Source organism: Montipora capricornis, chromosome 2 (assembly GCF_036669925.1).
Source record: "Montipora capricornis isolate CH-2021 chromosome 2, ASM3666992v2, whole genome shotgun sequence".
NCBI classification, from domain to species: Eukaryota; Metazoa; Cnidaria; class Anthozoa; order Scleractinia; family Acroporidae; genus Montipora; species Montipora capricornis.
Genome location: NC_090884.1, coordinates 40,260,861 through 40,285,860, shown reverse-complemented (window position 1 = coordinate 40,285,860; position 25,000 = coordinate 40,260,861). Strand labels below are relative to the sequence as shown.

Here is a 25,000-nt window from a genome sequence, read left to right as displayed (position 1 = left end):
TATAATACCAGGTATGCCACTAATCAAAACCTGTACAGACCATTTTCTAAACCTAATTATGGCATAGCAAGGTTTAGCGTAGTCGCATCACAGACCTGGAAAGCAGTACCTGTGAAAATGAAGTGTCTCCTCCTCGACAGTTTTAAAAAAGGATACAAACACTCTCTACTTGACAGTTAGACTTGTTATTAACTTAACCAGACCTTTATAACTAGTTTCTATAAAAACTACATAACCTCCACCCACTTGTAACCGCTGTGCAGTAGCAGCTAACTCGAAGGCTTGACTCCTTTGGCTGCTACACACTTTCTTCTTTGTTATGTTTTATGTTATGTTATGTTATGTTTTTTTACTCTTATTGTTATAATTGTAGTTGAATAAGTGTGAATAAATGAACTTGAACTCACGTGGAACAGCCAAAAAACACATCATTTACTAGGTCAGGAGCTTATGCCTAGGAGCCTACCTGTGGACTATATCCTTGCGTCAACCTTTGCACGTATCTTTCTATTTTTAGAACTAATCCTTCAGCAGGAGACTCACATTTACATCAATGTGCATTATTCGCATACATTGTTTCTGCTATTTTTGTCTTCGTTTGGCAATAATCTTTTTCTGATTGGCCATGCTAAACAGTGCGCACAAAGTGGAGCAACTCGTGGCGTTCTAAAAATAGAAAGACACGCGGAAAGGTTGACTCATAGGGCTCAAGTTGCATGGGAGATGCAAGCTCCTACTCATGGGTTCGGCCTGACTAGCTAGCTTTCTTGAGGTCTTATTGTTCCCACAAAAAGGGCAAATTGTTTAACCAATTCGTATGGGGTGGGAGGAGTCATCGTTACGCGAGAATTTAATTTGAACCCGAATACTTCGATGAGTATCTCTTGTATACGCATGTTTTCCGTTTGGAATTTAAGGACAATGTGTGCACGAGAGCATAGAAAAGAGCACTACGTTTTCACCTTATTACGTAGTCGGAGGTGAGAAGAGGGGAGAAACCAGCCATCCCCCCATGTTTGCACGAAGTGCAGCAGAGACTGCAAATCGCGGGTCGGCCTCTTCAGCCACTCGCGCAGTTGTCAACGACAGTGATACTATATACCATCGTCTTTCGCAGACGGACGGATGCCTACGACGTAGTCGGAGGTGCGTTACAATTGATTGGCCTTTTTGATCGGAATTTCCTTTGAACATGAATTAGCAGGTCGGTCTTGAGAAAGGAATCTGAGCAGTCTAGAAATAGAGAAACTCCGTAATCTTGAGAAATCTTAAGAGAGGAGTCTTTTAAAACGATTTAAAGTTCTCATTCCTTTCAAACCAAGAAAAAAACAAGTTTAGTTCGTTCGTAACTTAACCTGTTTTCAGGTAAATTTATCACATGTTGCTTCAGGCTATCTCCATTCTGACGGCTTGAATCTTCACCATCTAGGAGAGAGTCATCTTTCTCTTCAGTATTTGTCGATTGCGGAAGGCCCCGGAAAAGGAAACGGAGATGTCGGAACACTAACCACTGTCTGAAAAGTCTTAGGCCTTCATGGCAAGCAGCGAGGAGACATGCAGCCAAACAGGCTCCAACAAGGACTGAAATAAACCATGACAGATAACTGAGAACAGCCTATCAAACGGATCAAGAACGGGAAGGTATGGCAGTACGTTACAATTCGATCCAGCGGTCAGTTGAGATATTGGTCAAGAGGAAGGCGCTGTGGCAAAAAGGGAGCCATCATGGTTTCATAAACAGATAAATATGCTAAAAGACGCCAGAATATTTCTATCAGTTTAAGGATAGAGGAAAGATAATTGAAATCCGGTTGCTTGGTCAACGCTCAGACACACTGCATGGGTCAAAGGCCTTTCGCTAAGATGTATCAATGGTTATCGCGGCATTCTTACCCGTTGTAGACTGAATGCTCCAGTTTTGAAATAAGAGTATTCCTTCCGTTCTGACGTGAAACACTTCCTATACAAGTTAACAGTAAAGGTATCCAGCAAAGTTAACGATGGACTTGTTTTCGTAGTATCCTTTTGTTGCCAATCTCTCACAACAATTTTCACTTGCCATGCAGGGACATATATGCTATTTACCAGTCTGTCAAGTCTGTCATCCTTGATGATAGTAGATCAAAGATCACCTCCCGGCCGAACTGTACTCGTATCTCAAGGAAACTAACGTTAAAAAACTCGTTGCTTGATTCGAAATTTACCTCGCCTTCAACTTAGCTAATGGAAAGTGAACGTCTTTATTTATTTCCAATTAGTTCAAATGGCTAGCCGGCGAGGGTTGTGGGGTTCCTACGCCTGCCTTCGGTGTCGTTTTTTCCGCTTATCGGTCTACTCTTCAGTATATAAATAATGAAAGACACTGCTAGCACTATATTTCAATGGGAGTGTGGTAAATTTCGTTTGCGTCACTTTCAGTGTCTTTTATGATTTCAGTGATGAGAACGAGATCTCGATCAATGGAATCAATGGTCAGAGTAAAGGGAAGGAGTTCGGTACTTAGAAAAAAGAAACTATTGTACATATATAGTGTACGCTATTCAGTAAAAACAGCTGGTCATTGATCAGGTTTTGATTTTCATTTCAAAGTTCATTCACTTGAGAAAATTCAAACGTTAACCCGATTTCTTTCTACTCAGATTGATCAAGTCCCTGAGTAAGAGACAGATCAGTCTCATACTCGCCACTTCCAGATTACAATTCTCTCTCCGAACCATGCAGACTATAAATCCCTCCAAGCACATCGCATCCAATATCGTGGAACAAAAAATCGAATGATCGATCGATGGCAAGATTCTGTCGGTTTCTGAGTTATAGGTTAGCAACGAGTAATTAGCGAAGAACATGCTTTGAAACACGAAATTCAAAAGGTTGACTTACCATTCTTTGATTTCATTTAGTCCGATCAATTGCTTTCACGACAAACTGCGAAGATTTAAACGGAAAGGAAATGTAAAAGAAAATATGAACGCGACACCCGTTCCAGATGTTAAGTGACAACAAAGTTAAAATAGTAACTACAATTCAGAGATGTCACCGAATTTCCACTCAAACGTCCCTTTTAACAGCTGCCAGTCAGAGCTCATCGAACAAAAGAAAACTGTTTAAAAGGAATACCTTCTTAAAAAGGATTTTTGCGTTTAATTTTCATTTGTCATTACCATTTCTAATTGGCTACCAGCCTTCAGAATCGCAGCTATAACTATGGCCCTCGGAGTAATTCGAGCTGGGTACTCTGCTCAAGTTACACTGAACTGATTGCTTTATCTTTAGCATACGGTGTTGGAGGGGTATCGTTAAAAAAAAATACTAGTTTTGGTTCTTGTCTTGTCATCTCGAAAAATCATTTTTCATTGTTAAGGTTTTTGGTTTTGCCAGGATTAGCCTCTTTCATAGAGTGTCACAGTCAACAGAGCATGACCGTCACACTGCGTGACAATGATACATAAATTAGGAAAATTTAAAGACGACCCATTGGAGTGAATGTGATCTGAGCAGTCATGGTTTTTTCCTTGCGGCAACTCTTTAAGAGTCAATTCATCGTTCGTACTCAGCAACTGAAACTATTAGCAAAAATAGGTGCAGCTGGGCCCACAAAAGCATCTAAAAGTCAGGTACAAGCGATCGAAGAGAACAACAAAGAAAGGAAGCTTCATTAAACATCGAACAACAACTCGGTAAACCGCTACCCGTTTGCATTCCTGCGTGACAACTGCAGATGCCCCGAGTGTTTCCACGAGTCAAGTAACCAACGCAGGTTTGACCCTGTGGACAATCTAGATTTAAATATTTCGCCCGAGAGACTCGAAGTAACGCAAAACGGACAGGAGTTGATTATAATTTGGCCTGACGGCCATGTTAGTGCATTCAAGTCAGAATGGCTCTATTCAAGAAAACTTACCGAGGATGACGAGTCGAACAAAGACCTCAACAGAAAGGGTGTCGAATTCTGGGATGCCAAAAAGCTACAGGGTAATATTCCAAGGAACAATTTCCGAGAGGTGATGGAAGATGACAGAGCTCTGTTTAACTGGCTCAATTCCATGCACCGTTTTGGTATCGCTTTGGTGTGCAATACGCCGCTCGAGGTCGGACAAGTTGATAAATTATGTCAACGAGTTGGGCATCCTAAGTCTACTCACTATGGGTAAGTTTCTTTCACATGAGAGATAATAATGAAAATATTTATTTTATGGTTAATAGACACACCACTTTCGGACCAGTTCCTGGAGGACATGAGACTGCCGACCTAAAAGCTCAGGAGTATGGGAGTAAATTTGCATCATGTTTAGCGCAATGATGTTACAGAATAAAGGGCCACATTCGAGATTTGTGGAAGCAATGGCTCGTTTGGCATGGCAGTGGATGAAAGAACGAGTCTTGAATATAAATATTGGGGTCTGTTATACTGGTGGCTCGTTTGGTTTGGCAGTTGATGGCAAACAAGCCAGCTCGTCAGTAGAGCCTCTAGATGTGGACCTGAATTCTGTAGTTTAGCTGAAGTTTATATCAGGGACGTGATTGAACTTGATATTCCAGTTGATGAAGGTATTTTCTATCAAGTTTCAATGTTACGTGCATGCAAGCGACATCATGCTATTTTATAGTACAAACTGTAATTTCCAGACAAGCAATCGAAATAACTAGTGGCAAATTCATGGAGGAAAGTCAGAAAGAAATTACATCGAAATGAAACAACGGACTCAATGACAAGCTAAAGAAAGAACTTTAACTGACGACTTTTCCATTTTGTGAAGTAATTTTAAAAGTGATGGTTTGTTGCTTGTACATTGTAAATGCAACTCAATCGCTTTGTTGAGCCATTCATGTTTTCTATTGTAGTTTTCATCACAAATATTTTAAATCCATCGTCATCGCAAAAATGCACAGATCTAGATCAACACACACCAGTCGGATTGCAGGCCGAAGAGAATGGAACTGCCACCATTCATGTTTACTAGCAGTAACATTTGAATTCGTTTTGCCTTTTCTCATTTCCTCAAACCCGAATACCGTATTTCCTCGAATAAGCACCCAGGCGCTTACTTAAATTTACGGCTAAAAGAAGGGGAGCTGATTGTGGGGGGTGGGGGGCTTGTTAAGTTTTCCTTTCAACGAAGACTACAGAATGACCTACTAGTTGTTCCTGGGAACTTCACAGCATTTATCAAGAGCACGGCGGTAGGACAAAAATTAACGAACAGATAACACACATAAAGGAATTCTGCAAGCACATGGAGATAGAAATAATTGAAAGAGACTTAACGGAAAACAAACTATTCTATTGTACTGATTCCGCTGTGGTTGAAGCTCAAAAAGTTATAACTAAAGTGGCATCCCTACTATTTAAGAAAGACAGGGATGAAGGTAGGGGGGGGGGGGGACGTATTCGAGAGGGGTGCTTGTTTGATATTAGGGAGCTTAAGCAACGACAACGGCGACGGCAACGAGAACATCATCTCAAAATATAAATTTGCGTTATTTTAATCGCTTCGTGACTAGTTCAACGTTTTTAATATGACATGGGTGTGGTAATTCCTCAAAGATGACAGCAGTCGGAACGGCACTCAATTTTAGAAGAGAAAATGAAAATTTATCCTCAAGTGCTGACGTTCTTCATAAAACGAAAAACTTGGCTATTTCACGTTGTTGTTTTGCTGTCGACGGCAACGAAATGGACAAAAGTGAAAAACGCACGTGCAGGGCGTGCAAAGCTATTGTTTTTACCCTCTAAATATGCAAATTTGTGACGTTCTCGTTGTCGTCGCCGTTGTCGTTGCTTAAGCTCCCTATTATGGCCTTGGGGGTGTGCGCTTATTAGAGCGTGGGTGCTTATTCTGTTCTCGATTATTCGAGGAAATACGGTGACGCCTGCTACGCAATGCATCACTGAAAATGATGTTAAATAACGGAGGAACCACCTGCTGGGTGCAGATGACGGATGGGTAACGCATAAAGTAAAAGCGAAGACAATGATAAAAATTGAAGAGGTGTTGGTGAACCAAAATGGTGAGAGAATTATGACAGATGCCGGAAATTGCTATGTGATCTACATGATCATCACAAAGGAACCTACAAAGAACTACCAACGAGTGAAGTCCAGTTCATCTAAACATATTGCTTTTTCCGTTGAGCGTGACGCAAAATTTGGGAACAAGTCAAGGGATCTTTTCCGTGCTTCTCCTTTGCCCATCTTGGATGGCCATTGAACTAGAGACAATAGGAATGGGCCGACCACCCATCTGATCAGCCGTGTTTATGAACTTTACGACAATCGTCAAACGCGAAGTATCCACACAAGAGACAATAAACGGGGTGGGCCATACACAAAGTTCAATTATTTACAGCATTAGAACAACATTTGTGCAATATTACAGCGGCGATCAATTGAGTCCGTACCACCAAAAACTGTCTTTTTCAAACCAATGTATGTTCGCCCAAACCAGCTGGGTTTAAGGCACAATTCTCAAAAATTATGAAAACAAAGTAACTTTCAGCAAAGCAATCAAGTTGGCTGATAAGCGCCAAGTGAATGTTACAGGACAAGGTGAGGCACAAATAGTTCATTGCCAGGTGTCAATGCCAAGCATAAGATTCTGGTTTTCCATACAAAAGGAATTTTTCTCTAGTGTCTTTTCTTTTTTTTGCACGAATTTCCTACAAGATGGGAAGGTGTCCAACGCTATCCTTGACAGAGTGGGACTGGGTCCGAGCCTCGCAAATTGTTTCTGCTTCAACATGATAGAAACAACAGAGAAGAAGTGACTTTAAATCATCTATTCTTTACCTATTATTTGTTTTCAAGAATTGCCAACGCTGTGTCAAAAATACCCTCTTCATTTCCGTAAAGCTTTTCAAAGTTACTTGTATACAATTTTTATGTAAGGGCCAGCTGAACAGAGTGCAAGCGCCGGATCTTGGGAGATCTAACCAGCAAATAATTTGTAGATTTAAAACAAAATAATACTGCAAGGCTGGTTGTACAGCTGTAAGGATATATATATTTTTTGATTTACCAATATTTCGTCAGGCACGGCCTGACTTCTTCAGGGAGTTAAATGACTTGCCTTTACAGTTTTTTGAAATTCAAATATAAGCAATAAGAAAACTACAATAAATATAAGATTATAGATAAATGCATATGTATAGATACATTTATAGGGTTACGGATAAATATTATATACAGTTTTTCTCTTTTGTTTATACCTTTGGGTTCAAGTGTTTGACCCATGTCGATTAGATACGCTTCTCGGGCTTTGCGTACGGAGTCACGAGATGTGCGGATGAGTTCCAATGGGATAAGTTCTATGTCGTGAGGTGTGTGGTTATTTGCTGGTGAAATGTTTGCAAACTGTTGTTTGTCTTAAAGAAGAAGTGGGTCTGTCGACGGGACGTCGGTGTTCGTTGAAACGGTCTTTAAGTCGCCGTTTTGTCTCACCTATGTTTTGTTTGTTGCGTGCTTGTATGTGAAACCCTTCGGTCATTAGACATCACTGTTTCTTATAAGCCTGCTGAAATCTAACATTGTAACATTTGTTTCCGTTTCCTCCCGGTTGCTATTCCTGATTCCACACGCTGCAAATGTAAACACACTGATTCTACTAGGAATTGCAGCGACACGAAAACCTTGTGGCAGCTATCGCGTTTTTCAGCAATGCGCAGCAATCATTTATTGTGAAAACCAGCTTAGAAAAATCTTTTAGTGACACACCTGGGACATGGTAATGGAGATTGCAACAGTTACGTTTCCCCGAGGGGCGGGGGAAAATTTAAAATGTTACACTGTACACCGTACATCCCCCGCTACGTCTCGGTGGCCAGGTGGGGCGTGGTTTCAATTGACCAGTGCAGAAAAAATGCGTACAACAAGACTGTATCGCTGTGAAGAGACAAAGGATAGGGAGACCTATCCTTGTCTAAAAAACGTGGTCAGTTTGGGCCTATTTCTAGGAACCCCTTGCACAACCTATTGAGTTACAACGTCGGTCATTTAACGTAAATATCGGTGAATAAAAACCGAGACGAAGTCGAGGTTATTTTCACCGATATTCACCGAGCCTGAGGTGAATAATTGGTTTCGTATAATTACATAGGTGATTATTTGAAAAATATGCATTTTCTTTAAAAACAACCAATTTCTTCGCCTGTCACCTCGACAAAACGGCCTGCGGCCATTTTGAAAAAACCGCTTAGGTGATTGATTATCGCCCAATAATCACCTCTCGTGCAACCAATCAGCGCAGAGAATTTTCAATAATCACCTATGTATTATACTAAAAATAGTTATAACACTTCGCTAGAACAGCACGTTGATCGCATCCATGCTATCAATAACGTACCGCTCCTCCTCCTCCTCCTCCTCCTCCTCCTCCTCCTCCTCCTCCTTTCCCTTCCGCCCTTCGATGTGGCGTTTACCGGTTGGTTTTTGCACTGGAACCTATAAACTTCCACATTGAAAGGGAAGAGGGGACAAATTTCCGTCTGTGATACAACATTTGTGACCGAGACTGTAGTTTTTTTTTTGTTTGTTTGCTTTCTTCTCAGACATAATTTCGAAGTAAAAGCGAAGTTCGGACCCAGTAACTTGGCTTACACCTCAGATCGCCTTCCCCTGCACATGGACTTACCTTTTTATGACTACCCTCCTGGAGTAAGTAACAGCACATGTATATGAACTACGGTTGGGTAATATGGGAGGACGTCGTGATCCAGTGCTGCCAAGGGTGTTGGCTTTGCATTATTTTCGCCGGGCTCAAATCCCGCTTTGATCCGTGGCCGGATTTGTTTTGTTGGTCCCGAATCCCGAGTGTAATTTTACCACGCTTTTTAAACAGCCAGCTATTTGCCTCTTGCCAGTTGAAGTTCTTAATCATTGTTCTGTTTTATTTGAATTCCACTGTTAGATATTACTAATGCGGAGTGTCAAGAAACTAGACTTAACATTGTCTTTTTTATCGTCTCTATTCAAAGGTTCAGTTACTTCATTGCATTGAGCAGGCGACAGGTTCTGGAGGAGCCAACCAGTTTGTTGATGGCTTTCACGTATCCAAGCTTTTAAAAGGCGTGGATCCCAAGAAATTTGATCTCTTATCATCAACTCGATTTCATTTCTTTGACGTCGGAAAGGATGCGTTTGGAGATTTTGATATGAAATTTGCTCGCTTAACGATAGAGTAAGTCAACACAATTTTCTCTAAAACTAAAGAACAGATACCTTCCTCTAACTGTTTGTGAGAAGTACTTAAACAGTAAGACGCACTATAAGAGGATTCTGCTTTTGTTCGAATTCATTCACAAACGCCGGCGGACTGATTATCCAAAATAGTGTTCAATAAACAGAAACACATAGTCGAAACCCCTAAAAGGTATTTTCAGCGGGAGAAAAAAAAAGAACGACAGATAACATCTAATAACATATTCCGGACACATTAACATTAGGGGTCTTTTTTATGCACAAATTATCACAGGGCTCTGTATGCGACCACGGTTGACTGGCAAATGATCCCCATATGTCTAAGACACCACGCCTTTCATATTGCTTCTTCCTGTTTGAGTTTGTGCTCCAGCCAAAAATTGACGTTGATGAAGCAAGGTGTCGTAAATGATCGTACTGACAGAGATAAAAAATAGGGATACAAGGCGTGCGGAAAATGCCATCTGGCATCAGGCAAGCCCTGTTGGATCAGTTTAATGCTGAGCTTAAGGAGGCTCGAAAAGCTTTTCTGCATGTAAATGTGGGTTTCCAATGGAAAAGGATTACAACACTGTCGATTCTTTCAATAGGGAAACGTTTTCATCTTCGACCAGCACTAATCGTTCCCATGGCAACGATACATATCTGCTGGAAGACTCTCTAAGATTAAATTTTTGAAAAATATCTAATCCGACGACATTGTACATTTGTTTAAAGTTTTGACAACCCCATACACCGAATTCATAAAGCCTGGTGTCCATATGATCTGGAATGGTCTTGGATCAGTCTCTCTGTGCCACGGCATATGCGGCGATCTGCGGCACACGGTCTGGATGATCGAGAACGTTGAATCTAGTTCTGCTTTCCCGACCATTACGACGCTTCCGACTACGACAATTTTTAATGGAAACGTGTGTCTGAGGTGATCGTTTCCTATCGGCAACACGCTATTGTCCGCAGTGAAACACGTCCAATCAGACTTGAAGTAAGTGCGCTCCTTTTTCTCCTCGCTTCGCAGAAAATTAGTGGTACGCTTGTCTGCGATCGATTCAGATTTAAATGGAAACATTTGCCTTCTATGTTTACGATCGTCTACGATGAGGCGACGCAGACAGCTTCCGATCGACGCAGACCATTGCAGATCATATGGAACCCAGGCTTAAATGGCGGCCAAACATGACATTGAGGCGTTTTAGGATAAACACGCAGTAGTTTTGAGGAGGTAAGGAGAAAACGAACGATCGACGTGCGGAAAATTACATTCCTGATTCTTCTTTAAGGAGGCTCGAACCAGATTCAACGCTTCCAAGTGACGCTCGTGTTAGCAGGATCGGCACCAGAACGTTGTATCGTGTATTGGCAATATTGTGGTACCTATTGATAGGCGAATTATTGCTGTACAAGATACTGTAATTATTGTGTCGTTTTATTTCACGGTGGCAACGGGCAAGCCCTTTAAAACACCCTTTATTTTGTCTTCAGTTGCTTATATCTCTAAAACGAACTCGGTAAGCCCCATTTTTTATTTCTGAAAAGCAATCAAAAGGGCAAGATGAAACTTTCTGCAAAGTCTAAAAAATTATGTCTGGTGGATTCAGAGCAACGTTAATTTTGTAATTTTTTTAAGGTAGCTCTGAATCCAAAAAGGGAATTTGCGTTTTTTTTTTGCGAAATCCAAAAACGGATCATGAATCCAAAGTATCCACACTCGAGGAGGATACTGCGGATGAAATCTGAATCCGAATTTTTGAGATTCATCACTTCATCGTTTTTTTGGGAAAGATTTGAAAAAAGTATTTTTGACAAGCGGTTTTCTATGCAAAAATGATACACATAAGGTACCGTACGTGACAGCCCAAATGTTTTTCTTGCGCCATTTTTACCGTACGATCGAGGACATGAATAGGTCGAAAACAGGAGCCCATGAGTAGGAGCTTGCCTCTCCCATACAAGCCCTATGAGTCGACCTTTGCTGGTATTTTCTATTTTTAGAACGCCACGAGTTCTTCGGCTCTGCACACACTGTTTAGAATGGCCAATCAGAATAAAGTTATTGTGGAACAAAGACAAAAATAGCGCTTTTTTGACGCTGAAGAATCCGTTGATTTCCATCAGAAATCCGTTTTAAAAAAACGCGCCCTTGATTTTACACAATTATGAGTTAAGCCTAAGCCGGATCAAACGAAGGATACTAAAGGTTAAAATGTACCTCTTTACAATTTGAGCTTTAAGCAGAATCGTTCCAACATTTAAGCCACAACCGTAGCTCATCATTTTATAATGCCGATGAACTTCTCGCACTTAAAGAAGAACCAGGAATGTAATTTTCCGCAGGTCGATCGTTCACTTTCTCCATCCCTCCTCAAAAATACTACGTGTTTATCCTAAAACGCCGCGATATCATGTTTGACCGCTGGTCGACCCAGGTTGGCCGCCATTTATGAATTCATTGTACTAACTTATCTTACCTTGATACAACTATTAAGAAATTACTTATTTACGGTATGAAATCTCTGTTGTAAAGTGGAAAAAATAAAACTTTAACTTTGCGTTAAGAATGCAAAGAAAGGACTCTACTTGTATTCGAAAAATCGGGGTAGGTCATCGAGATATTGCTCAACATTTCTAACAAAAATTAATTTCTGTTTTTGCGATTTTAGGCAGGTCTCATTCGTATTTACGGTCACCCATTTCGATTTTTGAGCAGACGCCAGCAGCTTTAGCAAGGCGTATATGGCTTACGCTGTGCGCTCTCAGCTGAAACACTTTCGAGCCTCCTTAAGCAAGGCCGACGACGTCATCTACCAGAACGCCACAAGACAATAGGTTTAATGAACAAAAACTATGGCTTTTCCATGCCCTGCGGCACGTGCGTTTTACATTTTGGTGCACTTCTTTGCCGCTCATGTCCTGAGAACGACGTAAAATTTCTACATTCAAGATCATCGAAAAGAATATTTTGCTTCTCTGGAAGAATAATCTGATCCAACAAAATGATCGGCCCAAAGCAATCAGCATTTAAACAGAACTATTTCGACGTTAGCACGTCTCACAGTCGAGTGCTTGATTTAACACTGAATCGGTCACTTGATTGTAAACCAAGAGACCATTTTACGAGGCAGGTCCAGGTCTCCATCCCCGTTAAGTGCCTCCTTTCTCCAGTTTGCGGCGTACAAAGATGTTCACTTGGTGTGAATACACGTTATAGATAGTTGAATCAAGCACTTGACTGATGAAGACGTTGTGATAACGTCGAAAATTTCTGTTAAAATAATGATTCTTTGAGTTGGTAATTGTTTTGGATCAAATTTCAGGTCATTTCACGGGCTTGGACACCCGACGATTAACATTCAATTTTCTCTCCCAATATCTTCCCCGTTTATGGCGAACAACTTGTAATAATCGCGAAATGAGCAAAATAACGCGAATTTACGTTATAAGTTGACGTTCTTGTAGCCGTCGTCGTTGTGCACAGTTGCACCTTCAGGAAATAGGAAGCTTAAAAGCTTCCTATTTCCTGAATGTGCAACCGTGTAGCAAACCTCTGTGCTGTATACCTGAGGAAGTCATCCACGCTTCCCACCTCGGAGCTTGTATGTGGGCTTGTATGTCGAGCTGGGCTCTTTGTGATTTAGTCTCAAAGGCTGCAAGAAATGGTGATTAGCAGAGCCAACAGACCTTTGTTCATTATATCACATAGTGACCCATTTGAGCAGGATAGCTCGATACAAACTCTAGTGGATGGTAGTGTAGAGTACTTCCTGATAAATTGGCAGATCGTAAGTCGCGATTTGAAGGGGGAATCTTATTTTATCGTAGTCAGGAGATTATGATTTACCCAGAAGCTGCACTCATACGTTGTTTTCAGCGTGCAAAGTAGCATCGGTTTGTAAAATGGTCCAAGTCTTACTTTTCTCTTTATAATAGGTTGGATGAAAATCGACAACTTTTCCGCTTCATTTACAACAATCATGTCCGCGATTCCATCATGAACGTGTCACCAGAGCGCGCAGTTGAGCTCTATGAAGCGTATGTGACCCTTGGAAAACTAATGAGAGAGCCAGCAAATCAAATTGAGTATAAAATGATTCCTGGCGACATTGTAACTTTTAACAACTGCCGCGTTATGCATGGTAGGTCGGAGTTTGCACTCACTGAGCAAGGGAGCCGATTCTTGAGTGGTATCTATATGGATTGGGACATCGTGAACTCACGCTTGCGAGCTCTTTCTACTAAGTTGAACATTCCTTGTCCTTGCTAGCCAAAATCGCAGCTAATTTCAAGTCTGTTGGAGGGGGTGGTAGAATGGGCGAAAGCTCTTGAAGGATGAGGATATGTAGGCGAGGGGAGCTATCTGGCTAAACTGCATATAGAAATTGCATTTCCTTCTCTGCAAACAACCTTCTTTCATTAAGAGTCTTTTGAGTATCAAGTATATCAATGAGTCAATGAGTCATGAGTCAGTGAGTTAGTGCAGTTAACCTAACCCATAAAATGAAAGCTAAAATTTCAGAGAGTGCTTAGGCCTAATTACTGAAACGAGGGCTTAGGTTTAATCAATAAATTATTGCTATATCGACTTTGAGTCTCGTGACTCATGACTCATGACTCATGACTCATGACTCATTGACTCATTGACCACTTGACACAAAGATCATGGACCTCGAGTCTTTTAAGTGAACGATCATTTTTCCCGCAGACGTCGTGGAAAATGAATTAAGTATAGACATTAGGAAATGAAATTACGGTATCGTTTCAAGAAAAAGTTTTGATGTTTTGGTGTGGTATCGCATTCTGAGTGATGTAGTTTGACGAGCGCGACGAGCGTGTCAAAATAGCAACGAGTTACAGTAAAAGGTGATGCGATACTAAACCTAAGGCAAATTCTTTGATTGAACCTGACGTCACGGCGGCCATGTTGGCGGAAAGAACAACAGCGAAAGATTCTTTTGGGAATTTGATTCTATTATTATGCAAATCTTGAGCTACATTTTTCTATTGTTTTGGCACCAACTTGGCCGTCTTATCACGTGAGTGCAATCAAAGAATACCGTCGAATGAGAGAAAATGGACTGTTTGCAGAGATGCCAACCTATGGAGATCTAAAATCTGGAGATTTTTTCCTTCCGGTCTCTCCACCCCTCCGCCTCGATCAACCTACCCCCTCCCCTTCCCTCCTCTTCCCCCAAAAACGCACCCACCCATCGCCCAGCAGCTCCTTCAGAATACAAGAATATTCTGCCGCCATTGTGAATTTGCGGGAAAACAGGGTACTTATGTCAATAATTTTTATTGGTTAATCGGAGATCCAATCAAACAATCGGTTATATGGCCATGATATCTAAAGGAAGCCATTTTGTTTAGTTCTATTAGCGTGTGTTTTAATGCATTAAGAAACAATGAAACGAGTTAGGAAAAATCCATTTTTTTTTTTAAACTGTGGGGATGCAATTTGAGTCTAGAATGGAGAAACGTCTGTGAAAGGTTCAGAGTCGTTTTTATCCGGGAGATTTAATGACCCGTACGGGAGACCAGGAGATTCGTTCCGTATCCGGGAGACTCCCGGATAATCCGGGAGAGTTGGCACGTATGTGTTTGGCTGAGTGACTGATGTGGAACTGACATTTTGTGTTCAATTCTGTATTATGTGGATTGATAATTCTGTACAATTATGTACAACTTAAATGCTTTGTTCGATTGAGTAGGATCCTAATTACATTGTTACTCCTGTATGCCTTTAGGATTTCGGAATATATTGCTTTTTGCTCTATCTTGGATGTTGGATGTTTCCTGTTTAAATTAAACTTTGTTTTGTAAAATCATTGTGAGGTGAAGAACACACTTTACAAACAGAGCTTCTTTAAATTTAAGTGTCGACAGAAATTTCGGCTAGTCTTTCATATACCGGATCCGGAATAATTAACGTCCATAAAACAAAAGAACAAAGCGAACATAAAAGCGATGTCACACGGTTCAACATCTTGCAACATGTACTGCTCAACATCGTGTTGAACGGAATAGAGCTGGTCTCTATTTTGGTTCAACATCGTTCAACAACGTTGAACGTGTTGAATGGCATATTTTAACATTCAACCTGACATGACACACTGTGCAACATTTGTTGATCAACAAATGTTCAACGGTGTGTCACCGGCCCAATCAACGAGGCTTAATCAGAATAACAATGGTTCTTTTGTCTTCCGCCATTTTGGTCCGGTATTTGAAAGTCTATCGAAAATTTGTCAGTTCTGTTGTTTTGCGTGTCTACGTTTAGTATTGTTAAATTTTTGGCGTCATCAAGTGTAAGGGCAGTGAATTGTGATTTGGACGGCGGGTCTAAAACCGGCACAGGTCAAATCCCACAGGTCACTCGTTGCAGGTCATTGTTTTACCTTTTGGACCTCAACTTGGCTGACCCTAGGCCTGAGGTTGGTTTTTAGGCCTAGGGTTAGCCAAATTGACGGTTTTGGGTTACTTTCAAAAAGGTAAAACAATGACCTGCAACGAGTGACCTGTGGAATGTGACCTGTGTTTTAGACCTGCCTTTGGACCCTTCCCTGCGTTTCTCCACCGCTTACAGAGTACGCAGGGTATGACCCTGCAAGTCTAGAATGCACAGTATCCTTGATTTAGAGAAACAACATTCTCCTTTTGTCTTGACTACAATTATGACGACATGCACCATGGTACAACGACACACAGGTTTTTTTTGCACTTTAGAGTCACAACTCATTGTCGCCGGCAATTCGTCGTTCAGCAACACAGCCGTCTCCCTGCCAGCAGAGCCTTTCTTAATTCGACGACAAAGAAAGGACTCTGTAGAAATCGTGTTAAGTCTTTATTGAGTATTTGCAAGCCGTTGCTTGGAAATCCTCAGACGTATTCCTCTTTTCCCGTTGACCGAAAAAATCCTGTATCATTTGTATACTCCCACTCGATCCGGTTCACTTCGGCCTCTTTTCCCGCCATTTCAATTTGTCATTGTCTTCTTCTAGCCGCGAGAGACTCGGTCTTGGCGAAACGCCACACCGGGAAATCCTGTGCCATGTACGAGCGTTCCATTCCAACCGGATTTTCCATGCAAATGGTAAACGCCCTTAGGCTACGGCGACTTAAAAGACTCGACACAGTTACCGCAGAGCCTCTCTTGTTCGCCCCCTTGCAAGTTTTAGAAAGGCTCTGCTCGCATGGTGCACAACCCTGCAAGTGTGCAGATTATGAATGTTTTGCTATGTCATGGCTCTTGGTTCCTTAAGGCTGTTATAGCCAGGGAGTGGGTTGTGACGCTGGGCTCTCACAACCTCTCGAAATGCTCCCAATGGCGTGCGACTCTAAGACCCTTTGTCAGCTAAGTCCAACGTCTAGCCTCCGCGTGGCGGGACTGGCACCATCGACAGGAGAAGGGGCGAAGGCGAAGCCACTGGCGCCTCAAAACCAGTTGCCCAGGGTAGATGGGGCTCTTAGCCTTTGAAGGCAGCCCATCTCGGGGAAAGTAAACCCTTATTTCAAACCTCTGCTGCCTTGCGGCTATACCTGATCTCAGGAAAGCTTCAGGAGTAAATCTCGAGGACAAATCCGGAGTGGAACCCCTAGGGCGTATGGCAGGTGCTCAGCACTTCTGTCCAGCAGCTTCTGCAGTGGAACTAGCCCCAAGTTGTATTACTTCTTCCTTTCCCTTGGGCCCAACCAGTTACACCGAGAGGGGGACAATGTCGTATGGGCAGCCCAGCGTCTCCTTATCTTCCCTCCCAGGCCTTAGCGCAAACTGGAGAGGGCACTCCAGCGGTGTCACAAGACTCTGGCACAACATGTGACGAGGTAGTTTACCTGTTCTAAGCTCCGACTGATTGGCGTAAGAAGGAGCGCCAGGGGTCTCGTCCAATAGGTGGGAGAAGCCCTCGCAGCTTCATTGGGTGGATACCACCTGCCTCAAGCTGGGCAGCCCCCAGCCAGTAAAGTGACGCCCCGTCATTGCTTGCCTGATCTACTGGGTGCGTAGAGCTTAGGGGACCCTCCCAACAAGCGAGCAAGTACTTGCACCAAGCAGTCAAAAGCAAAAAATTACAAAGACTCCAGCTCTTCGAATCGCAAGCTGGAACATTCGCACCATGTGCCCTGGTCTCTCCGCTGACCTTCAGCTAATGGACGACTCCCACAAGACCGCCATCATCAACAAGGAGCTGGCACGACTCAACATCGACGTTGCCTGTCTCCAGGAATACCGGCTGGCCGACAGTGGGTCAGTTATAGAAAGAGACTACGCCTTCTTCTGGCAAGGCCTGTCCCAGGATGAGCCGAGGCAGTACGGTGTAGGTTTTGCCATGAGGAACTCACCGATTGCCACCACAAAAACCCCCTTCAGAGGGTCATCGAGAATTCTTGCCCCTCGCATGAAAACATCGGCAGGCTTCGTGAACATCATATCCGGCTACGCCCCAACTCGGACCTCCACACCAGAAGCCATGCAAGGATCAATTCTACGAGGCTCTGCAGGAAACACTATCTGGAATTCCAAGTTCTGAGGGCATATATTTGCTAGGTGATTTCAACGCTACCTGCCTCGGCCACTTCGGTGTCGGCAGGATGAATGAGAACGGGCAGAGGTTGCTCGAACTCTGCTGCCACCATGGCCTCTGCATCACTAACAGCTACTTTAAGTGTAAGGAGCTGCACAAAGTGTCTTCGAGACACCCTCGGTCCCACCACTGGCACCAGCTTGACCTCGTCAACACTAGGAGAGCGTACCTCAGCAGTGTACTCCACACAAGAAGCTATCACAGCGCTGACTGTGACACGGACCACTAGCTCGTTGCAAGCAAGATCAGGCTGAAGCCCAGAAAGATCCACCACGGCAAAAACTAAGGGTCGCGCCCGCATCAACACCTCTAGTACCTCTGGTATATTGAAACGATTTGTCTAAGCGTCAGAGGGACTGCTAACGCATGGTTCTATGTGTGTGCTTGTCACCGATCTCCCAACAAAAATCAAAGTGTCTGACTTTATTTCTGCCTGTACAATTAAGACAGATAAAATGTTAACATCAAGGAGTGAGATTGATTTGCTCGGAGATATGAATATTGAAATGCTTCACACAATTCACGATAATAATTTGCATACTGAGTCAAATCCTCGAGTGGATTTCTGTGATTGTTATTGTCTCACGAACACAATAAAGGAACCCACAAGAGTGACTGAATCTAGTAAGAATATGATTGATGTTATCTTGGTCAACGGACCTGAGCGCTGGGCAACCAGTGATACTTTACATCTTGGCATGAGTGATCATGATCTTGTTTACATCATTAGAAAGCAAAGACAACCCAGACCTACAGTTAAAGCAATTGAGTCAAGAAGTGTGAGAAATTTTAATTTGATTGCCTTCCTGAACGACTTGTCTATTACCCCATGGGATTTATCGTTTGTCTTTGATGACATAAATGATGTCTGGGCGCACTGGTCTAAGCTCTATAATGAGACCATAGATAAGCATGCTCCCAAGATCAGAAAGGCAGTCCGAACCAAACAACTCCCTTGGATCAACAATCGATCAAAAAGGAAATTCGATTGAGAAATAAGTTATATGGGAAATATCGTCGTTACATACATACATACATACATACTTTATTGACTTTCCCCAAGGGGCTTTTCAAAGACAATATTAACACAAATATATTCCTATTTACAATTAAAAGATAAAAGATAAAATTTTAAAAATTGTTAAAATATATAAGTATTAAATTACAGTTCTTTAAGTAATTTGGTCCTCAGGTGATTTTTAAAAACAGTGACTGAATCACACAGTTTAAGATTATAATCTAAAGAGTTCCATAAATTAACTATTCTATAATAAAAGGTTCTTTGGCCGCTAGCGGTTTTAAAAAGTGGAATGTTCAGCAATTGAGAGTTTCTGGTGCTACGACCGCTCACCTCGGCTCGCTTTGAAAATTTTGAAGACAGATATTCAGGGGCGTGGCCCGTCATACATTTAAAGGCCATTATAGCGCTTCGGTAATATAACTGGTTTGCCACAGGTAGCCAATTGAGCTCTTTACGAATAGGCGTAATATGGTCATATTTACGCGCGCCGCTCACAATGCGGCAGGCGAAGTTTTGCACAGCCTGCAGTTTGTTAATATTACACTTCGACGTGTTTGCCCATACATTGGAACAATAAAATAATTTACTAAAAACTAAAGAGTTGATAATCGTCAGGAGTGTACGTTTGTCAAAAACATGCTTGACGCGGTTTATTTGGCCGAGGCAGGACATGCAAGAAGAAGCCGTTTTAATTATGTGTTCATCGTAAGTTAAATTAGAATCCAAAATCACGCCCAGGTCTTTAGCAGTGTCTGAAGGCATGATGTCCTTTCCCATAAAGGGAAGGGAATGAAATTGCAATTTTGCACGCATTTGCCTGCTGCCAAATATCATTAACTTGGTTTTGCTAGGATTAAGTAACAAGAGGTTATTGGAGCACCATTCTCCTATTTTAAACAGATCGTCTTTCAAATCAGTAATTGCATCCAGGTTGTCTTTTAGTTGAAAGGAAGTAATGAGTTTCGTATCATCTACGTAACTCTGGGTGCTGCATTTCTGTGGTATCGAGGAAAGATCATTCGTATATATGCTAAATAGTACTGGCCCCAAAATACTCCCTTGAGGTACACCACTGGTCACAGGCAAAGGCTCAGACAGCGTTGAGTGGATTCGTGCTACTTGTTTCCTGTTGCTTAGGTAACTGCGAAACCATTGGAGAGTATGACTGGAGGTTCCGACATCTTGCAATTTTAAAATTAATGTCTCGTGATTAACACTATCAAAGGCTTTGGTCATATCTAAGAGTACAACAGCAGTTAACTTCTTTTTATCAATAGCGTTAAGAATTGTGTCGGTTGTTTCAATGACAGATGTTTCGCACGAATGGCATGTCTTGTTACCGCTTTCAGTCTTTGATAGGGTGTCATTTGATTGCAGATATGAAGTGAGTTGATTATGTACAACCCTTTCGCAAACCTAAGATAAAACTGGTAGGAGTGATATGGGCCTATTGTTGTTTGCCTGTTCGTGGTCGCCGTCTTTTGGAATTGGTGTAACCTCAGCTGTTTTCCATTTTGATGGAAAAACACATGTTAGAAAGGATGCATTAACAATAGACGTGATTGTGTGAACAATTGGATTGGATTGATGACACATGGGAATGCTATCGCCTTCAAAGGAATTTGGTGACTAAATTAAAGCAATTGCAATCAAGCGATTCTGCTCTGACTCTGCGGCGAATGCCACTACTCCCGTTGGATTCTGGAAAAGAATGAAATCACTGCTTCCTACCACTACTGACTTTTCAAATCAGGAAATTAATGTTATGGGTGACGGAAAATTTGTTATGGAACCGTCAAACCTATTTAATGCTTTTTTTTTCCAACCCCTGTCCTACCTCAGCCAGTCCTCGCAGAAGCACAGGAAGATTTTAGCAGTCATCTAAGTGTATCATCTATTTTAGCCAAGGACTTCCATCTAAACTTCCCATCTCATTCTATCAGTCCTGCATATATTGAATCCTTACTTGGTAAAATTAAATGCAATAAATCTTGTGGACCAGATAACATCACACCAAAGATCTTGAAACTGTCTTCACCAGCGCTTGCTGTACCACTGACCAATCTCCTAAATCACTGCATGGCAACCTCTAGGTGGCCAAATGAGTGGAAATTAGGCAATGTCACGCCAGTTTTCAAAAAAGGTGATGCATTGGTAGTGTCGAACTATAGACCTATTAGCGTCCTCTCGGCAATACCAAAATAATGGAGAAAGTCATGTTTGATCAACTATATGATGCTTTTCGGCCTGTTTTCTCCCCTAACATGTCTGGGTTCCTCCGTGGTCACTCATGTTGTACCGCTCTTGTTAAAATGATTGATGACTTTCGGTGGGCGCTGGATTCAAAAATGTCAACTTGCTCTGTTGCAATTGTTAAAACCAAGGCATTTGATTCAATATGCCATAATTTACTCTTAGCCAAACTACATGCATACGGTGTCAGTCAAGGAGCAATGGAATTTCTACAATCCTACCTTTCCAACCGACAACAAAGAGTTAAAGTTAATGGAGTCTGACTGGTCACCTGTCCTATGTGGAGTTCCACAAGGTAGCCTCTTGGGGCCACTCTTATGTAATATATTTATTAATGACTTAAATTTTGTTGCCGGAATTGCCTCTCTGTTTCTTTATGCTGATGACACTACAACATACACCTCAGCTACCAACACTACGGCATTAGAGTTTTCCTTTGATCAGGGTCTTCAGAAACTATCTACCTGGCTTTCTTCCAATTATCTACAGTACATCATATCAAAACTCAAGCCATGATGTGCCTCTGGTTGGCACATTAATGACAACAGGTGACGTAAATGATATCTTCGCTATTGTAGCTGCGTTTGGGCCGACTGCAACTTAACCTTAAGTGATAAACTCCAAAAACTTCAAAATAGAGCTGCCAGTGCGATGACTAGGTCCAATTACGACGCAAGCGCCAATTTCCTTTTAAATCTGCTAAACTGGCCAGGGATGATCTAATTAGACGCCGAAAAAAGCTTAAATCCATATTAATGTTTAAAATAATTAAGGGACCTCTTTAGCTTGTACGTTTTGTTTTCCCATTTCAGACCACGTGATGTTACTCTAGGAAACAGTTTCTTTCAAATGTCGTTTTATGCTCGTGCATATGTTTGCGTAACTTATTAAAAAAACGAAAGATAAATTCCCTTGGAAACATCACGTGGTATTAAATGGGAAATCTGCTCCAACCGGAGCTGGGAAAAGTCAGACATTTGAACTAGCCTCGTACGCTTTTGATCGTTTGCTTGGAGAGGATGGCAATATCGTCTTCGTAATTGTTCCATTGATTTCACTTATGAAAGATCAGGTGTCTAACCTCAGTCGTCTTGGGATAAGAGCATCATATGTAGGAGACGACTGTTCGGAGCAACAGTTGGAGGACATTTTAAATCTTGGGTACAAACTCGTGTTGGAAGTCCCGAGGCGATACTCAATAACTATCGACACATTTTTCGTTGTCTCCAAAAAAATATTAAAATGAGTCTTCATCGATGAGAGTCATTGCATCGCTAAATGGTAAGTTCAACTAAGAGGTATCTCTACTTTTAATCCCAGCCTAGCCGGTCTAGCACTTGCTACCTGATCTTTCGCGAGTGTTAACTCCCTTTTCAACCTCATCCTTCCACCCTAATATTATTCTGTCAAATCCCTGTCCGAGTTTCTCCATTAACGTATTAGTGGAGTTGTAGCTTAGACAAATGTTCAGGGAGGAAAGTCTCTTGAAACCGATCTTCTTGAGGCCCCCTTTCTTCAGTATAATAGACTTAACACGTCTTGTGGCATCAAGGTCTGAGTTAAACACAGAAATAAGCTGGCATCCAGCATCTAGCATAGGTGGGTGCAGTGCGTCGTCTTTCTTATGTTTATTTCTTGCTTGCGATGGGCTGGATACAGATGCAAGCAAGAACCTTAAGAATAAGGGACACCGTTTTGACAGTTCGTCATAAATATCACTCCATTTCAGCTTGGCAAGCTCTTCTTTTGCTTTTCCCCTTAACAGGGATGGAGTCCAGATTGTCAACATTTGCATGACAAGTAATAACATACCATTTAACACTGACGATAATGAGTGCTGCGAGATTTCTGGTAGAAAATTGTTAGCAAAATTATCAACATCTCATAATGTTACAAAAAAAACATATCAAGAATCCCTGGAAGTATCAACACATTTACCTACGAAATGCCCACTTCCTAAGAAAAGTACCTTGCATCTCCTAGATAAACTATGCTTGGTACACTTTGTGTACAGCCTGCAGATAGACTGAAGACTGGGGAAGTGCTGTCAGGCTACAGCCTTCAATGGATATGAATGGAAAAAATGACAACTACAATATTTACAAAAATAGGTGAGACCATAAAAAATATATATAAAAACGAGAAAAAAATATGTTTGAAAAGTGTCAAAAAACTAATTGTTCTTTTTTAAAAGAATAGAGTATTGATTAGGGAGCGCCCTTGAATTGTTATCTGCAAAACCAGATCGCTTTTCTGGACGCCTCGGTTACTCGCAAACATAATGACGTCCTTAACTGACTCTCGGCATGGGTATGTTAGTTTATTCTTCAAATTTTGGTTAATCTCAGCCTGAATGTTATTACAAAAAAGGAGCGTATTTGAACTGCGAAATTGACATGAATGGAAGAACGTCACAGTTAGATAAGAAACTTAAGCAGTTGCAAGTAACGCTTGAACGGGATTCGAACTGCGCATGAACATGCGATTGCGCTTCATTTGCTTTACTAAGCCAGCTGAAAGCTAATTAGTTGCGAGTTCAAGTTATATCCCATAATAAGTGAACGAAATAATTAAAGAATATGTGAAACTACGGAATGAATAATTGAGGTAAAGTTTTATGATGTTCCGAGCTACAATAGTATTCAGTAAATGTCTTATGGTTGCCTCTCATGTTTGTCATTCAGACTTATCAAAGCTCTTTTACTGTGGGATGATTTTTAATGGAAACAGTTGCGACACAAACGGAGCTCACAGGATTATGATGTTAAGTTGCATTGAAAAGCTTTGGTTTGAATTGGATACTGGACAAAAAGATATGAAGGCCCTGGGAAAAAAAGAGACTCCGCGCAAATCCTTAAATTGAATTGATTGAACTCTGGAAGTTCCTGAACTCTGCTTTCATTGCCACTGTATCAACGTTGCCAGAAATTGTTTTTGCGTTAAAACAACTATTCCTTGATTTTCATGACAAGTTCGTCGTCACACCACCATAGTAGACAGTGTAGATAGTTGTTCCTATGTAGACCGTTCTTTTAAGTGTACATGAAGGGTAGCTTATACTTAACTTTAACTCATTTGCATTTGTTGATAGCATATCATGAAATTACGACACGCTAGTGGTCTCTCCTGAGTCAGTCGAACCGCCAGCTGTAGTAACGCAAGCGAGCCAAGGGAAAAATGTGGATGTTTCGTTCTATCCCATTTCTCCGCGCGACTCGCTTGCAGTCTTACGAACCATACGCACCGAAGGTTCGGGCATGAGAGGTTATTTCAACTTTTCGATGAAATTTGAAAGCATAATCCCGTGAGCTCCGTATGTGTCGCAACTGTTCGCATTAAAAATCGAGGGCAATTAAATCGAAACCTTAGTTGAATCAAATGTGTATTTGTTTTCTCTTGATTAAACAAATCCGAACATGCAGTAAAAATATAATTGTTTATTTCTTGGCAATCATTTTTGATTTTAAGGTTTTTAGTTTTTAGTCTTGGATAAACGACTATCGTTTGGGGTCAGAATATGCAAATTTGTCATTCACTCAGATGTAATGCACCTGTCACTGTAACGGAAAGAACTATATACAAATTCACAGTACCGCCATGGGTACTAAAATGGCCATTGCCTTTGCAAATATCTTTATGGCCGATCTTGAGACACAGATTCCTAGCAAAAGCGTCATAAAGCCAATGATTTGGAAACGATACATTGACATTTTTTCGTTGTGGGATGTCAGCAAACCGGATGTAGACAGGTTCATCACACAAGCAAACTCACACCACCCTACCATCAAATTTACGGCTGAGATCTCAAACACTGAAGACACATTTCTAGACACTGTTGTATAAAAAGGCAAACGCTTTCAAAATCACATTCCATTCTGGATATAAAAACACACTTCAAGCCGACTGAAACCTTTCAGTACACTCATTTTTCCTCCAGCCACCCACTAGGTGTCAAAA

General features: G+C 41.6%; 2 protein-coding genes across 3 annotated transcripts in view; one reads left to right on the top strand and one right to left on the bottom strand.

The window, feature by feature from the left end:
- LOC138037992 (protein SLC31A2-like) overlaps positions 1-3,091 on the bottom strand; it is a 4,455-nt gene extending 1,364 nt beyond the window's left edge. Inside the window, exons 1-4 of one of the 2 annotated variants that reach the window (XM_068883812.1) lie at positions 3,022-3,091; positions 2,881-2,925; positions 1,894-1,960; positions 1,356-1,581 (exon numbers count right to left, since the gene is read on the bottom strand). In XM_068883812.1, the coding sequence (XP_068739913.1) occupies positions 1,356-1,581; positions 1,894-1,960; positions 2,881-2,883 (296 nt within the window). In that variant the 5' untranslated portion in view covers positions 2,884-2,925; positions 3,022-3,091. Of the gene's footprint in view, positions 1-1,355; positions 1,582-1,893; positions 1,961-2,880; positions 2,986-3,021 lie in introns of those variants that run through there. The other variant, XM_068883811.1, reaches the window with a different exon arrangement.
- Positions 3,092-3,476: 385 nt separating this feature from the next.
- Positions 3,477-13,605, top strand: LOC138037991 (gamma-butyrobetaine dioxygenase-like). The gene is made up of 4 exons (XM_068883810.1): positions 3,477-4,147; positions 8,545-8,650; positions 8,971-9,173; positions 13,121-13,605. The coding sequence occupies exons 1-4, from the start codon at positions 4,005-4,007 to the stop codon at positions 13,452-13,454; spliced, it is 786 nt and encodes a 261-aa protein (XP_068739911.1). The 5' UTR covers positions 3,477-4,004; the 3' UTR covers positions 13,455-13,605.
- Positions 13,606-25,000: the final 11,395 nt, after the last annotated feature.

Coding starts and splice junctions, on each gene's coding strand:
- LOC138037991 (XM_068883810.1), top strand. CDS start 4,005: ATGGAAGATGACAGAGCTCTGTTTAACTGGCTCAATTCCATGCACCGT. Junction 4,148..8,544: donor CCTAAGTCTACTCACTATGG/GTAAGTTTCTTT, acceptor CTTTCTTCTCAG/ACATAATTTCGAAGTAAAAG. Junction 9,174..13,120: donor TTTGCTCGCTTAACGATAGA/GTAAGTCAACAC, acceptor TCTTTATAATAG/GTTGGATGAAAATCGACAAC.